The sequence below is a fragment of the Chiloscyllium plagiosum genome, unplaced genomic scaffold (genome assembly GCF_037043375.1).
Source record: "Chiloscyllium plagiosum isolate Xiang-an unplaced genomic scaffold, Cpla_swu_hap1 HiC_scaffold_1, whole genome shotgun sequence".
Classification (NCBI taxonomy): domain Eukaryota; kingdom Metazoa; phylum Chordata; class Chondrichthyes; order Orectolobiformes; family Hemiscylliidae; genus Chiloscyllium; species Chiloscyllium plagiosum.
This window is the reverse complement of record NW_028270139.1, coordinates 76,840,404-76,857,017: the sequence shown is the minus strand read 5'-3', so window position 1 is coordinate 76,857,017 and position 16,614 is coordinate 76,840,404. Positions and strand designations below refer to the sequence as shown.

The following is a 16,614-nucleotide window of genomic DNA, read 5'->3' as shown; positions in this document are numbered from 1 at the left end:
TCTTCCTATATCTGCATTTTCTATATCTCTTAATCTTTTAAAAATTTAAGTAATGTCCTCATTTCTTCAGTTGTAAACAATTAAATGCAAGTCTCTGGATAATTTTCTCACCGTTCTCCCAAATACATTTACTCCCTTCAGATGCTTGAAATTGTGGACAATAATAAATGAAAATGATTTTTATTAACCTGTTTTCAAAAGTGATCTTCATTGTGAGATGTCTTAACATTATGTTTCTAAATTTACAATCTTTTCTGATATTTCTCTGTTATTCTTAAAACTGTCAAGTTATGACTTTGTTTATTTCATTCAGTGCCTAGTTCTGCACGAAATGGATTTGAAGGAGTTAAACTAAAGCCAACCTATGAAAAAAGAGTATGCTTTGTAGCAACTGTCAGATTAGCCACACCACAATTTATTAAGGTACAATCATAGTTGTTTAAAAATCTTCAAATTTTGTTTGCTTGCCAGCCTTATGTATGCACTAATGCTTTTAGCTGGTTTTTTTTGCAGAAGACAATTTTTCTCTTTGTTTCTCTTTATTTGTAGGAAATGTGCACTATTGAAGAACCAAATGAAGAATTTACATCAAGGCACAGTTTGGAATGGAAGTTTTTGTTCCTTGATCATAGGTGTGTCCCCTAATTTTGTTTAAAATAAATCCTTTCAACAGAGTGTGAGAAATAGTTTTAAAAGCATACTTATCTGTTGCTTTTAACAAGGCAAAATTCATAAACAACTTTATAGAAGAAAGGATTGATGAGATTGTGTTGAAGTAAAGATTGAGGCAGGGTGAGTAGTGACAAAGATTTAGATTTTGAATGATGACACAAGGGTTTACAAAGGAAATTCCTGAGATTTGGATTTGTGGTTGAAGATGCCAGTGATGTGGTGTTAGTTGGGCTTGGGCTATGCCCATGATTCCAGAATCAAACAGGATGAAGAATTTTGGCTGGGGGAGAGATACTATTACGTACAAAGGACAGGCAAGGTCAAAAGAATAGTAGCACTCAAACAGAAGGACGGAAGTATTAAATTTCCGTTGTTGGCTAGTGGTTTTAGTTGTGAAGCAAGAGCCAATATAAATCTGCAAACATACGGCTTGAAGGGCTGACAGATGAATGAAACCTAATATGCATCAGGGTGCCACTATCACAGTTTGAATGTGCTGCTTTATTGATGCTGACTGGTAAAACATTAAAGTAATCAAGTAATGAGGATTTGAACTTCGGAAAAACTGAAGGAATAACAGGTGTAGATTATTTGGAGAATTAAGGGTTGGGGTTAGCCAAGATTTGTGGGCGGCACGGTGGCACAGTGGTTAGCACTGCTGCCTCGCAGCGCCAGAGACCCGGGTTCAATTCCCGCCTCAGGCGACTGACTGTGTGGAGTTTGCACGTTCTCCCTGTGTCTGCGTGAGTTTCCTCCGGGTGCTCCGGTTTCCTCCCACAGTCCAAAGATGTGCAGGTCAGGTGAATTGGCCATGCTAAATTGCCCGTAGTGTTAGGTATAGGGGTAAATGTAGGGGTATGGGTGGGTTGCGCTTCGGCGGGTCGGTGTGGACTTGTTGGGCCGAAGGGCCTGTTTCCACACTGTAAGTAATCTAATCTAATCTAATCTAATTATTATATGGAGAACTATATTGGAATCTTAGTTCAGTTTTGAAATTACAGGTAGCCTGATTCAGCCTGAGGTGGTGGTGAGAAATTTGTTGAAGTGTGGTAGTTATTCTACAATACTGCATTAACTGTGAAGTAGAGTTAACTATGTATAAGACACATTGTGGATATATGTTCAGACTGTAGAGCTTTTTGATCGACAGGGCATACATGAATTATTTGTTACCTCCATTGTTAAGCAGTGACTGAACCACTTGAGGTCAGAGGTCAGAAAGTATTCAAGATCGGGAATAAAATAATCTAAACTGGGAATAAAACATGGAAGATATTAGAAGTTGGTTGAAATATTATGACAAATGTGAAAGGGCATAAAATTGAAAAAATGCTCTGGCAACTTAATCCCCCAAGTTCATTCAAGTGTGTATTCTGAGATTGATATACTGACTAAATGTATGCTGCAACTTGTTATCTCTTTGTAGACTAACAGAGTGTATTACTTTAAATGAACATCTGAATTATAGAGATGTTGTTTAGTAAGGCATAAAATATACTTGAAGGGCAAAGTAGTTTAAATTTGCAGCATCTGGAATAAAAACAAAACAATGCCCTGCAAGTATGTTAGCATATGTGGAGCTACTAGTCACAACCTGAAACAATACTATACTGTTTGACATTTATTAATTTAAAAACAAACCATTCAGGATATGCATTGATCAAATATTAGTCAGATCAACAAATATTAATTCAGATTTTGCATTAGGAAATTAATGTCGTACTTTATCAAATGTCTTAAATCTAATAATCTGCTCAAAAATAATTGATGTTTATGGAGATTATGTTTTAATTAGTATGTTAATTGCTGAGTGTTAAGCACATTTGCAGAAACTTAGAAAATAGGTTCAGAAATAGACCATCCAGCCATTTGAGCCTACTCTGGCACAGTATGATCATTGCCAGTCACCCAACCCTGATTCTACCTGTCTCCATACTTTTGATCTCTTTAACCTTAAGAACTACATCTAACCCCTTCTTGAAATATTCAATGTTTTGGTCTCAACTGTTTTCTATGGCAGAGAATTCTACAGGTTCAACATTCCCTGGGTGAAAAAAGTTCTCCTTATCTTAGTTCCGAGTGGCCAACCCTTTAGACGTTCACCCCTAGTTCTGGACTTGCCAGCCATTGAGAACATTCTTTGTGGGTTGACTCAGTTTAGTCATTTTAGAATTTATAGGTTTCTAAGAGACGCCCTCCCCTCTCATTCTTCTAAGCTCCAGTGACATAGTCCTAACTAATCTAGTCTGTCTTCATACATCAGTCTTGCCATCCCAGGAATCAGTGTGATAAACCTTGGTTACATTCCCTCCATATCTTTCCTCTCAGCTAAGGAGACTAAAACTGTAAACCATACTCGAGGATTGGTATATAATTGCATCATCCCTGCTCCACTCAAATTCTCTCACAGTGAAGGCCACTTGGGGAAAAAAAAACTTTTTATTCCTACTCTTTGTTTCCTGTCTGTCAAACATGTCGATACTCTTCCAAATGCTTTAAATATATATGCTAACCTTTTTATGTGACCTTATGGAAAGCCTTATGAAAATCCAAGTAAGCTAATCCACCAGCTCCTCTCTGTCAATTTTGAGGAAGCCATTTTTGTAAAGATGAAATAAAATGTACATATCGGGATGTAGAGATAAGATAAAAACTGAAAGAATTGTGGATGTTGTAAATCAGAAACAAAAACAAAAATTGCTGGAAAAGCTCAGCAGATCAGGCAGCATTTGTGAAGAGAAAGCAGAGTTAAAGTTTAAGGTCAAGGGACGCTTCCTCAGAACAGTTCTGAGGAAGAGTCACTCAACCCAAAACGCTAACTCTGATTTTTCTCCACAGATGCTGCCAGACCTGCTGAGCCTTTTCAGCAGTTTCTGTAGAAATAACATATGTGAAATGTTAAAAGTATTTTTTTTGATTTTTGTACTTAATCTAGGGCACCTCCAATAATAGGTTATTTACCATTTGAAGTGTTGGGCACATCTGGCTATGATTACTACCATGTGGATGACTTGGAAAAATTGGCAAAATGCCATGAGCACTGTAAGTACTTGTTGATTGTTAATAATGGATAATTATCTCAATATTTCAGATGTGTTAAATAAAATAATGTACCATCTGTCTTATAGAACATGGTAGGTTTGTTTCGGAATTGATGCGATTCCACTCAGAATATTAATTAAAAATCAGGTTTCTAAGAAGTGTTATCAGGTACATTGATAAGTGCAGTGGGAATTAGTTGGCAACAGTTCTGCTGTCAAGATTATTTTGCTATGAATTGTATAATGTTTGGGTTAAAATGAAAGATATAGGATAGTCGTATAGGGTTTGAATGACGTGCTCTGGCGAGAAACGTGGCAGAATCACATGAGAAATCCAGTGAGGCCTATCTCAATATTGGAAACAACTCACTGCATCTTATAACTAATTTCCAAACATTGAAGTGAGATTCTCCCTAGGCAGCAGTGAGTTACCTGTTAAGGGGAAGTTTTCCTTATTAACTGCAGATCTCACCTCATTAATATACAGTTTTCGATAATACCACCCACCATGTGTAAACTAGATGCTGAGAATTTTTGACATGTTACTCAGAATAGGTACCTCAGCTTATTGCTCGCTCCGCACATCCTCTATGTTTGATACCAAGAACCAGCATCTCAGGGCATGCCCCAGGGAAACCAGCCACATGCACTCCTTGTCCATGGAGACTGACATTCAACATGTGTTCAAGGGGAGTGATCTTCAGTCAGGATGTCTTGGCACAATCAGTCAAGACCGCTTCTGATACCAGTCCCACGTTGTTGACTGGGGTAAGTCAGCAGTTCTGGGGGTTGGAGGGAGGGGAGGGCGTCAGAGGCAGGAGTCTACTCATTAGTGGTGAAGAGCCGAACCAGACAAAACACCACCTGTCTTGACTCTTCTGCCCTATCATGGGTTGCTTTCCTCCTGGAAAGAGCTGGTAACTTTGGTGGAGGTAGGGACTTGTGTTGTGTGAATGAGTAGATAGCACACAGGATGCAGGGTAAGTGTTGTTTGCTTGGAGTGGGTGAGAGCAAGTGAGACAAGATGTTGCAAGCAATAGTGAAATTCTTAGAGCATGAACCTTGAAGGGAAGTGAGTACAGTAGCAAAGAAAGAGTGAGTTTGAGGTATTGGAGAGAACTGTGTGGCACTTAGTCTAACAGAGTAGAGGTCATTGACTTCTTCCTACATTGCTGTGCACTCCTCCAGACAGCTGAGATGACACTGATCAGGGTGACAACCTCTGAAAAGACTGACAAAGTCTGGTGTTGTGGCCTCCGCTTGCAGGTGTTAGCGAAGGAGGATGTCCTGCCTCTGCAAAACCTCATCCAGCAAAACCCCAGGTGCTTACCCACAAAGTAGGACATCAATTTCGCCTTCCATGTCTGGGGCAAATATCAGAAACCTCGCAGGACAGCTCTGGACTAAAAACACTGTTCTGTGTGCATAGCAGTCTTTTAAATCTATACAAACACCTAGTCAGACCCCACTTGGAGTACTGTGAGCAGATCTGGACGCACCTTAGGGAGGATGTATTTGTCTTGGAGAGACTACAATGTAGATTTATAAGAATGCTACCTTGACTTAGTAATAGAGTTACACAGCAAGGAAACAGACTCTCTGTCTAACTCTTCCGTGCTGACCAGACATCCCAATCTGAACTCATCCCATTTGCCAGCATTTGGCACATATCCCTCTTAAACCCCCACCCCCCCAATTCATATACAGGTACAGCATTGTAACTGTACCTACCTCTATACAGCTTGCTGCATACACGCACCACCCTTTGCATGAAAACGTTACCCCTTGGGTCCTTTTTAAATCTTACCCCTTTCATCTTAAATCTATGCCCTCTAGATTTTGACTTCCCCCTCCTAGGCAAAGACCTTGGGTATTCACCCTATCCATGCCCCACATGATCTTAGAAACTTTTATAATGTTACCCCTCAGCCCTCGACGCTCCAGGGAAAATAGCCCAAGACTATTCAGCCTCTCCCTATAACTCAAACCCTCCAATTCCAGCAATATCCTTGTAAGTCTTTTCTGTACTCTCTCAAGTTTAACAACATCCTTCCTGTAGAAGGGTGATCAGATTTGTATGCAGCATTCTAAAAGTGGCCTCACCAATGTCCTGTACAGCTGCAACATGACAAGCCAATTCCTATACTCAGTATTCTGACCAATGAAGGCAAGTATGCCAAATTCCTTCTTCACACCCTGTCTACCTACGTCTCCACTTAACTATGACCCGCACCCCGAGGTTTCTTTGTTCAGCAGCACTCTCCAGGGCCCTGTTATTAACTGTATACACCCTACCCTGGTTTGCCTTATCAAAATGTAATATGTCACATTTATTCAAATTAATCTTCATCTGCCACTCCTCAGCCTTTTAGCCAATCTGATTAAAGTTCCATTGTATTCTTTCTCACTGGCCACTACACCATCTATTTTGGTGTTATCTGTAAACTTACTTACCATGCCTCCTATATCCAAATCCAGTTCATTTACATAAATGATGAAAAGCAGTGGACCTAGCACCAGTCCTCGTGGCACACAGCTGGTCAAGTGCCTCCAGTTTGAAAAGCAACTCTGTACCATGACCCTCTATCTTCTACCTGCAAGTCAGTATTGCATCCAATTGTCTAGCTCCCCTTGGATCCTACGCAATCTAACCTTACTCACCAATCTACCATGTGGAACCTTGTCAAAAGTTTTACTTCATGTAGACAACATCCCCTTCTCTGTCTTCATCAATCTTCTTTGTCATTGAATCAACTTAGTGAAACATGATTTCCCATCTATCCCTAATCTGTTCTTGCCTTTCCAAATATGTGTGAACCCTGTCCCTCAGAATCCCTTTCAACAACTTACCCACCACTGACATAAGGCTAACTGGGCAGTGAAGGAGGCTTTTGATGAGGCTGCACTTGGAGTATTGTGTTCAGTTTTGTTCACCTTGTTATATAAAGAATGTTATTAAACTGGAAAGAGTGCAGAAGAAATATACAAGGATATTGCCAGAACTCAATGGCCTGAGTTTATAGGGCGAGGTTGGACAAGCTAGGACTTTTTATCTTTAGAGTATAGGAGACTGAAAGGGGAGCTGATAGAAGTGTATAATATTGTATGAAGAAGGGGTATGGCATTCTTGCCTTGATTGGTCAGCCTTTTTCCCCAGGGTTGGGGAATTGAGGATGAGAGAGCATCAGTTTAAGGTGAGAGTGGGGAAAGAATGAAAGGGAACCTGAGGGTCCTCTGGCTTTACAGCCTTCCTTAAACAATGGCACCACACTAGCCAACCTTCGGTCTTCCAGCACCTCACCTGTGACTGTCTGTTGTACAAATATCTCAGTAAGGGGACTAGCAGTTGCTTCCTTAGCTTTGCACGAAGTTTGAAGAAATACCTGATCAGCTCCTGGGGATTTATCTGCCTTTTATGCATTTTAAGACCTCCAGCACTACTTCTGTAGTATGTACAGTTTTCAAGACACCACTGTTTTTTTCCCCAAATTCCCTAGTTTCCATGTCATCCACGTCAGTAAATATTGACACAAAATATTCATTTAGTATTTCACCCATAGAACATAGAACATTACAGCGCAATACAGGCGCTTCGACCCTCAATGTTGCGCCGCCCTGCGAAACCAATCTGAAGCCCATCTACTCTACACTATTCTATTCTCGTCCACATGTCTATCCAATGACTACTTAAATGCCCGTAAAGTTGGCCAGTCGACAACTGTTGCAAGCAGTGCGTTCCATACCCCTACTATTCTGAGTAAAGAAACTGCCTCTGACATCTGTCCTATATCTATCACCCCTTTAAAGGTATGATCTCTCATGCTAGCCATCACCATCTTAGGAAAAAGGCTCTCACTGTCCACCTTCTCTAACTCTCTGATTATCTTGTATGTCTCAATTAAGTCACCTCTCAACCTTCCTCTCTCTGATGAAAACAGTCTCAAGTACCTCAACCTTACCTCATAAGACTTTTCCTCCATACCAGGTTACGTCCTAGTAAATCTCCTCTGAACCCTTTCTAAAGTGTCCATATCCTTCCTATAATGTGGTGACCAGAACTGCACGCAATACTCCAACTACGGCCACACCAGAGTTTTGTACAGCTGCAGCATGACCTCGTCGTTCCGAAACTCGATCCCTCTACTAATAAAAGCTTACACACCATATGCCTTCTTAACAGCCTTATCAACTTGGGTGGCAACTTTGAGGGATCTGTATGCGTGGACACCATGCGTGGCGGCACAGTGGCACAGTGGTTAGCACTGCTGCCTCACAGCGCCAGTGACTCGGGTTCAATTCCCACCTCAGGCGACTGACTGTGTGGAGTTTGCACATTCTCCCCGTGTCTGCGTGGGTTTCCTCCGGGTGCTCCGGTTTCCTCCCACAGTCACAAAGATGTGCGGGTTAGGTGAATTGGCCATGCTAAATTGCCCGTAGTGTTCGGTTAAAAGGGGTAAATGTAGGGGTATGGGTGGGTTGCGCTTCGGCGGGTCAGTGTGGACTTGTTGGGCCGAAGGGCCTGTTTCCACACTGTAAGTAATCTAATCTAATCTAATCTAATCTAATCTAATCTCTCTGCTCATCTGCGCTACCAAGAAACTTACCATGAGCCTATACTCTGCATTCTTGTTACTCCTTTCAAAGTGAATCATCTCACACTTTTCTGCATTACATTCCATTTGCCACCTCTCAGTCTAGCACTGCAGCCTATCTATGTCCCTCTGTAACCTACAACATCCTTTGGCACTATCCACAACTGTACCGACCTTAGTGTCATCCGCAAATTTACTAAGCCATCCTTCTACACTCTCATCGGGGTTGTTTATAAAAATGACAAACAGCGGTGGCTCCAAAACAGATCCTTGCGGAATACCACTAGCAACCGAACTCCAGGATGAATATTTCCAATCAACCACCAATGGCCAAGTTCTGATCCAAACCACTAAATCGCTCACAATCCCATGCCTCCATATTTTGTGCAGTAACCTACCATGGGGAACCTTACGAAACGGCTTACTGAAATCCATATACACCACATCAGTGGCTTTACCCTCATCCACCTGTCTGGTCACCTTCTCAGAGAATTCAGTAAGGTTTGTGATGCGTGACCTAGCCTTCACAAGACCGTGCTAACTATCCCTAATCAACTTATTCCTCACTAGATGATTATAAATCCTATCTCTTATAACCTTTTCCAGCACTTTACCCACAACCGAAGTAAGGCTTACTGGTCTATAATTACAAGGGTTGTCTCTACTCTCCTTGAACAAGGGAACAACATTTGTTATTCTCTAGTCTTCTGGTACAATCCCTGTAGTCAAAGAAGAAATAAAGATCAAAGCCAAAGGTTTAGCAATCTCCTCCCTGGCTTCCTAGAGAATCCCAGAATAAATCTCATCTGGCCCAAGGGATTTATCTATTTTCACACTTTCCAGAATTTCTAACGCTTCTTTCTTGTGAACCTCACTCCCATAGCGTCTCGAAGCTTGTTTCTCAGTATGCTCCTCAACAAGACCTGATCTAAAAGTTGAAGTTCTAAATTGGAGGAAGGCTAATTTTGACAGTATTAGGCAAGAACTACCAAAAGTTGATTGGGGACAGATGTTTGCAGGTAAAGGGACGGCTAGAAAATGGGAAGCCTTCAGAAATTAGATAACGAGAGTCCATAGACAATATAATCCTGTTAGGGTGAGAGGAAAGGCTGCTAGGTGGAGGGAATGCTGGATGACGAAAGAAATTAAGGGTTTGGTGAAGAAAAAGAAGGAAACATATGTCAGGTATAGACAAGACAGATCGAGTGAATCCTGAGAAGAGTATCAAGGCAGTAGGAGTATACTTAAGAGGGAAGTCAGGAGGGCAAAAAGGGGACATGAGATAGCTTCAGCAAATAGAGTTAAGGAGAATCCAGAGGATTTTCACAAATACATTAAGGACAAAGGGTGGCCTTTGTGTGGAGTCGCAGGAGATAGGAGAGATACTAAATGAGTATTTTGCATCAGTGTTTGCTGTGGAAAAGGGCATGAAAGATATAGAATGTAGGAAATAGATGGTGACACCATGGAAAATGTCCATATGACAGAGAAGGAAGTGCTGGATGTCTTGCAATTCATAAAAGTGGATAAATCCCCAGGACCTGATCAGGTGTACCCTAGAACTCTGTAGGAAGATAGGGAAACTGGGACCCTTGCTGAGATATTTGTATCATCGATAGTCACAAGTGAGGTGCCGGAAGACTGGAGGTTGGCTAATGTGGTCACTGTTTAAGAAAGATGGTAAGGACAAGCTAGAGAACTAAAGACCAGTGAACCTGACGTCTGTGATGGGCAAGTTGTTGAAGGGAATCCTGAGGGACAAGATGTACATGTATTTGGAAAGGCAAGGACTGATTAGGGATAGTCAACATGGCTTGTGCGTGAGAAATCATGTGTCACAAACGTGATTGACTTTTTTGAAGAAGTAACAAAGAGAATTGCTAAGGGCAGAGCAGTAGACGTGATCTATATGGACTTCAGTAAGGCATTTGACAAGGATCCCCAAGAGATACTGGTTGGCAAGGTTAGATCTCATGGACTACAGGGAGAACTAGCCATTTGGATACAGAACTGGCTCAAAGGTAGAAGACAGAGGGTGATGGTGGAAGTTTGTTTTTCAGACTGGAGGCCTGTGACCAGTGGAGTGTCACAAGGATCGGTGCTGGCTCCATTACTTTTCGTCATTTATATAAATGATTTGGATGTGAGCATAAGAGGTATAGTCAGTAAGTTTGCAGATGACGCCAAAATTGGAGGTGTAGTGGACAGTGAAGGACGATACCTCAGATTACAACGGGATCTTGATCAGGTGGGCCAATGAGCTGAGAAGTGACAGATAGTGTTTAATTTAGATAAATGCGAGGTGCTACATTTTGGGAAAGCAAATCTTAGCAGGACTTATACACTTAATGGTAAGGTCCTAGGGAGTGTTGCTGAACAAAGAGACCTTGGAGTGCAGGAGTTCATAGCTCCTTGAAAGTAGATCGCAGGTAGATAGGATAGTGAAGAAGGCGTTTGGTATGCTTTCCTTTATTGGTCAGAGTATTGAGTACAGGAGTTGGGAGGTCATGTTGTGGCTGTACTGGACATTGATTAGGCCACTTTTGGAATATTGCAGGTAATTCTGGTCTCTTTTCTATCAGAAGGACGTTGTGAAACTTGAAAGGGTTCAGAAAAGATTTACAAGGATGTTGGTCAGGGTTGGAGGATTTGAGCTGTGGGGAGAGGTTGAATAGGCTGGTGCTGTTTTCCCTGGAGCTTCAGAGGCTGAGGGGTGACCTTATAGAGGTTTATAAAATCATGAGGGGCATGGATAAGATAAATAAACAAAGTCTTTTCCCTCAAGTGGGGGAGTCCAGAACTAGAGGGCATAGGTTTAGAGTGAGAGGGGAAAGATATAAAAGAGACCTAATGGGCAACTTTTTCATGCAGAGGATGGTGCATGTATGGAATGAACTGCCAGAGGACGTGGTGCAGATTGGTACAATTGCAACATTTAAAAGGCACCTGGATGTCGTATATGAATAGGAAGAGTTTGGAGGGGTATGGACCGGGTGCTGGCAGGTGGGATGAGATTGGGTTGGGATATCTGGTCGGCACGGACGAGTTGGACCGAAAGGTCTGTTTCTGTGGTGTATATCTCTATGACTCTATAATGTTGTATTTTTCCAGTGTGAATACTGACGAAATAGCTTCCCCTATCTCCTTTGACTGCATGCACAACTTCCCACTACTGTCCTTGATTGGCCCTAATCTTACTCTAGTCATTCTTTTATTCCTGATACACCTGTAGAAAGCTTTAGGGTTTTCCCTGATCCTATCCGCCAACAACTTCTCATGTCCCCTTCTCATTCATCTTAGCTCTCTGTTTAGGTCTTTCACGACTATCTGGTAACTCTCAATCTCCCTAACTGAGCCTTTACATCTCATTCTAACATAAGCCTTCTTCTTTCTCTTGACAAGAGATTCAACTTGCTTTGTAAACCATGGCTCCTGCGCTTGACAGCTTCCTTCCTGTCTGACAGGTGCATACTTATCAAAGACACACAGTAGCTGTCCCTTCAATAAGCTCCACATTTCTATTGTGCCCTTTCCCTGCAGTTTCCTCCCCCATCCGATGCATTGTAAATCTTGCCTAATCGCATCATAATTGCCTTTCCCCCAGCTGTAGCTCTTGCCCTCCGGTGTAAATTTATCCCTTTCCATCGCTAAAGTAAACATAATTGAATTATAGTCACTATCACCAAAGTGCTCAACTACCTCCAAATCTAACACCTGGCAGGTTCATTATCCAGTACCAAATCTAATAACTCCTATGGTTCCACACACAGATGGCCACGTTGATCTTTAAGAAGCCCTCTTCTCTTAGTTACTCTTTTGCTCCTAATATAACGATAGAATCTCTTTGGATTCTCCTTCACTCTATTTACCAAAGCTATTTCATGTTCCCTTTTTGCCCTCCTGATTTTCTTCTTTCTACTGCCCAAGAATTAAATTTTGAGGGGAGATTGTAAAAATTTGACCCATTTCCTTTGGAATTTAGAAGTTTAAACGGTGATCTGATTGAAGTTTTCAAGATATTAACAGGCAGTGACAACGCAGTTAAAGTATTTCCACAGTTAGAGATTCCAGAACTAGTGGGCAGAGTCTGAAAATTATGGCCAGACTTGATGTTAGGGAGCACTTCCACCTACAACGAATGGTAGAGGCTTGGAACTCTCTTTCAGAAACAGCAGATGATAGAGTCATAGGGTCCTACAACACAGAGAATGGCCTTTTGGCCCAAACTGTTCCATGTTGATCAAAGTACCATACACGCTAACCCTATTTCCCTGCACTTGGCCTGTAGCATTCTAATCCTTTCTGATCCATGTATTTGTCCAAATGCCTTTTAAATGTTGTTAATTAACCCACCTCAACTATTTCCACCGGCAGCTCATTCCATATGTGCACCACCCTATGTGTAAAAAAAAATGCCCCTCAGGTTCCCTTTTATTTTTCCCCCCCCCACCTTAAACTGATGTTCTCTAGTCCTCAATTCCCCAATCCTGGGAAAAAGGCTGAGTGCATTCACCCTATCCATGCCTCTCATGATCTTATACATTTCTTTAAGATCCCCACTCAGTCTCCTATGTTCTAAAGAAAAAAATTTCCTAGCTTGTCCAACCTCTCCCTATAACTCGGACCATTGAGTCCTGGCAACATCCTTGTAAATTTATTATGCACTCTTTCCAGTTTAATAATGTCTTCTGTATAACAAGGTGACCAAAACTTAACACAATACTCCAAGTGCAGCCTCTCAAAATCCCTGTACAACTGTAACATTATGTCCCAATTTCTATACTCTATGCCCAGACTGATGAAGGCCAGTTGTGCCAAACGTCGCCTTCACTGCCCTGTCTACCTGTTACTCCACTTTCAGAGAACCGTGCACCTGAACTCCAAGGTTTTAAGGCTCAATCGTTCACCATGAAACTCCGACCTTGATTTTATTTTCCAAAATGCAAGACCTCACACTTATCTATATTAAATTCCATTTGCCCATTTCTTGGTCCACTTCCTCAACTGATCACTGTCCTGCTGCATTCTCTGAGAACATTCCTCACTATCCATGACACTGCCTTTTTTAGTGTCTTTAGTAAACTTACTAATGATACCTTGTACATTCTCATCCAAATTATTGATATAGATAACAAACAGCAATGGGCCCAGCACCGATCCCTGAGGAACATCAGTAGTCACGGGGCTCCAGTCCGACAAGCATTATTCCATGATGCCAGATCATTTGTCACAAAACTGAGATAGATAAATCTTTGTTAAGTGAATGTATTAAGGGGCATGGACTAAAGGCAGACATATGGTGTTCGGCCATGATCTCATTGAATGGCGGACAAAGCTCGAGAGGCTGAATAGCCTATGTTCCTATGTTAAAGTCAGCACTGGTGCCAGGGATGTAGGTCCATTCCAGGATATCCTGACAGTAATAAATTGTTCAGGGTACAGCAAGTGGCAGAATGGTGCTGAGGTGGAGATGTTTGAGAGCATCAAGTTCCTAGGAGTGAGGATCACCAACAATCTGTCCTGGTTAGATTGCCACTACAGTTAAGAAAGCAGACAAAGTCTCTTCTACTTCAGGGGTCGAAGGAAATTCAGCATGCCCATAAAGACACTTACAAATTTGTATCGATGTACCATCGAAAGCATCCTATCTGGATGCATCGCAGTGTGGTATGGCGACTGCTCTTCCCAAGACTGTAAGAAACTGCAGAGTTGTGAACACAGCCCAGCCCATCATGCAAACCAGCCTCACATCAGTTGACTTCATCTATATCTCCCGCCACATCGAGAAAGCAACTAAATAACCAAAGACTCCTCCCACCTCGGTTGTACACTCTTCCATCCTCTTCCATTGGGCAGAAGCTGTAAAATTTTGTATACATGTTCTAACAACTTCAAGAACAGCTTCTTCCAGGCTGTTATCAGACTTTTTAATAGAACTCTTTAATGTTAATGTTGATCTCTCACTGCACCTTTGCAGCTGTAACATTGTATAGTGCACTCTGTTCTGTAATCCTGATGCACTTGTACAGTACATTTAGGTTGTAAAGCATGCAAGACAACACTTCTCAAGAGCAAATTATTGCAGATGCTGGAATCTGTATTGATAACAAAAAATGCTGGAAATCACAGCCGGTCAGGCAGCATCCATGTGGAGAGAGCAAGCGAATGGTTCAAGTCTAGTTGATGCTTCATCAGACCTGACATGAAGTATGGAGAGGACAGTATTTATGCTATAGTGTGGGAGTGGAGTACAGGGAGAAAGGTTGCTGATAGTGCAGATTAAGTGATTGGAGTGTGAGAATGGCAGAGCAATGGTGTGTTCACCTGCCAAACTGGAAAGAATAGATGGTCCCACTGGAGTGAGGCAAGCGGAGCAAGGACATGGTGACAGGAAATATAATAAGTAAAGAAAGTGAAGGAATGGGAGTGAGTTCACGATCTGAAGGTGCTGAACTAAGTCCAGAACGTGGTACAGTATTTAACCTGAAAATGACATGTTCTTCCAGTTTGCACTGGATTCACTGGAACATTGCAGCATGCCAAGGACAGACAAGTGGGCATGCGAGCAGGATGCTGTGTTAAAATGACCATCTATGGGAAGGTCAGGGACTTGTGCGCGGACCAGAGGTGTTCTACAAAGCGATCATCCACTGTCTTTGGTTTCTCCAATGTAGAGTCGACCACATTGGATGCAGAGAATGTAGTAGACCAAATTGGAGGAGATACAGGTGAAATGCTGCTTCACCTGGCAAAACTGTCATAGGTCCTGGGATTGTGAGCAGGTAGGTGGTGAAGGGGCAGATCCCTTCCATGCAGTTACATGGGAAGGTGCATTGGGAAGGGGGGGTTCATGTTGGTGATCATTGAGGAGCAGACTAGAGTGTCCTAGAGAGAACAGTCCATGCAGAATGCAGACAGGGGGACTGAGGGAAAGATGTGGTGGTGTTCTGCTGGATTTGTCTGAAATGGTGGTGAAAGATTCTTTGAAAGCAGAAGCTATTGGAATGAGAGTGGAGAGCAAGGGGTATCCAATCATGCTGTTGTGAGTGATGGAAGGAGGCAAGGGCGGAAGCTCAGGTGATTAGGTTGGATGCGGCTGCCGGCTATGTCAACCACAGTGGGCATGAAGCCACGGTTATGGAAGAAGGAAGCCATATCAGCAGCACTGTTTTGGACGGTGACATTCCTCCAACAAATACAACATTGACAAAAGAACTGGGAGAATGGTATGGAATCCTTACCGGATGTGGGGTGTGAAGAGCTGTAATCAAGGTAGCTATGGGAGTCATTGGCTTTGTAGTGGATTGCAGTGGACAATTTATTGCCCGAAATGGAGATGGAGGGCAAGGAAAGGAAGGGAAGAGTCGAGATGGACTATGTGAAAGTTATAGAGGGGTGGAAATAGGATGCAAAATTAGCAAATCTTTCAAAGTATAGGCAGGAGCATGAGGCGGCACCAAAACAGTCATCGATGTACTATAAAAAGAGTTGTAGGAGGGGTCTAGTGTAGGACTGGAACAAAGATTGTTCCACATATCCCATAAATAGGCATAACTGGGACCCATGTGATGCCCATAGCCACTCCTTTGGCTTGGCAGAAGTGAGATAAATTCAAGGCGAAATTGTTCAATGATAGAACAAGTTCAGCCAAGCAGAGGAGAGTGATGATGGATAGGGATTGTTCAAGTCTCTGACTGAGAGCTTTCAGGTCACCAGCATGTGGAATGGGGGTATAAAAGGAATTGGACATCATGGTGGACATTTTTCACTGTATCTTGGCACATGACAGTAATAACTCAAATCAAAAATTGGGGCCCCAATCAGACAAGAAGGGTGGGTTGGGTAGTTACTGAGGAAAATTTGGCAAACGCAGTGAGAAAATTCACTCAGCCTTGCAGAGAAAACCCCTTAACAAAACTGACATTTAATGAAAAATACTAAAATTTAATTTTTAGAAACAGAAGTGATTTCCTAATTTTCTGTGTCTATTCGTTGGAATAAAATGTAAAATATAGATATATTAATCTGAATAGTATGATGTTCTGGAAGAACAAGACATACTGGAAGATGCTGATTGCATTTTAATTTGTGTTGTGGATGTTAAGATGATGGATTCTTCAGTCACTTCAGTGGATGGGCATTCAGCAAACAAGGAAAAAATGGCGAGTTTTCAATCTTGATTTTTATATTTTGATGACTAATTTTTTATTAGATTGTATTTAAAATTATTTTACATTGATGGAATTGATTTTTATAAACAGCTTTGGTTTGCTGTTGCTTACTTTGACAGGCAAACCATCTCACTGAAT

The 16,614-nt window shown here is 41.9% G+C and overlaps 1 protein-coding gene across 4 annotated transcripts in view; it reads left to right on the top strand.

The window, feature by feature from the left end:
* The window catches only part of clocka (clock circadian regulator a), a 142,654-nt gene that overhangs the window by 73,534 nt on the left and 52,506 nt on the right, over nt 1-16,614 (top strand). For all 4 annotated transcript variants that reach the window (XM_043690694.2, XM_087988202.1, XM_043690703.2 and 1 more), the window contains 3 exons: nt 314-423; nt 550-632; nt 3,608-3,714. In XM_043690694.2, coding sequence (XP_043546629.1) covers nt 314-423; nt 550-632; nt 3,608-3,714 — 300 coding nt within the window. The remainder of the gene's footprint in view (nt 1-313; nt 424-549; nt 633-3,607; nt 3,715-16,614) is intronic.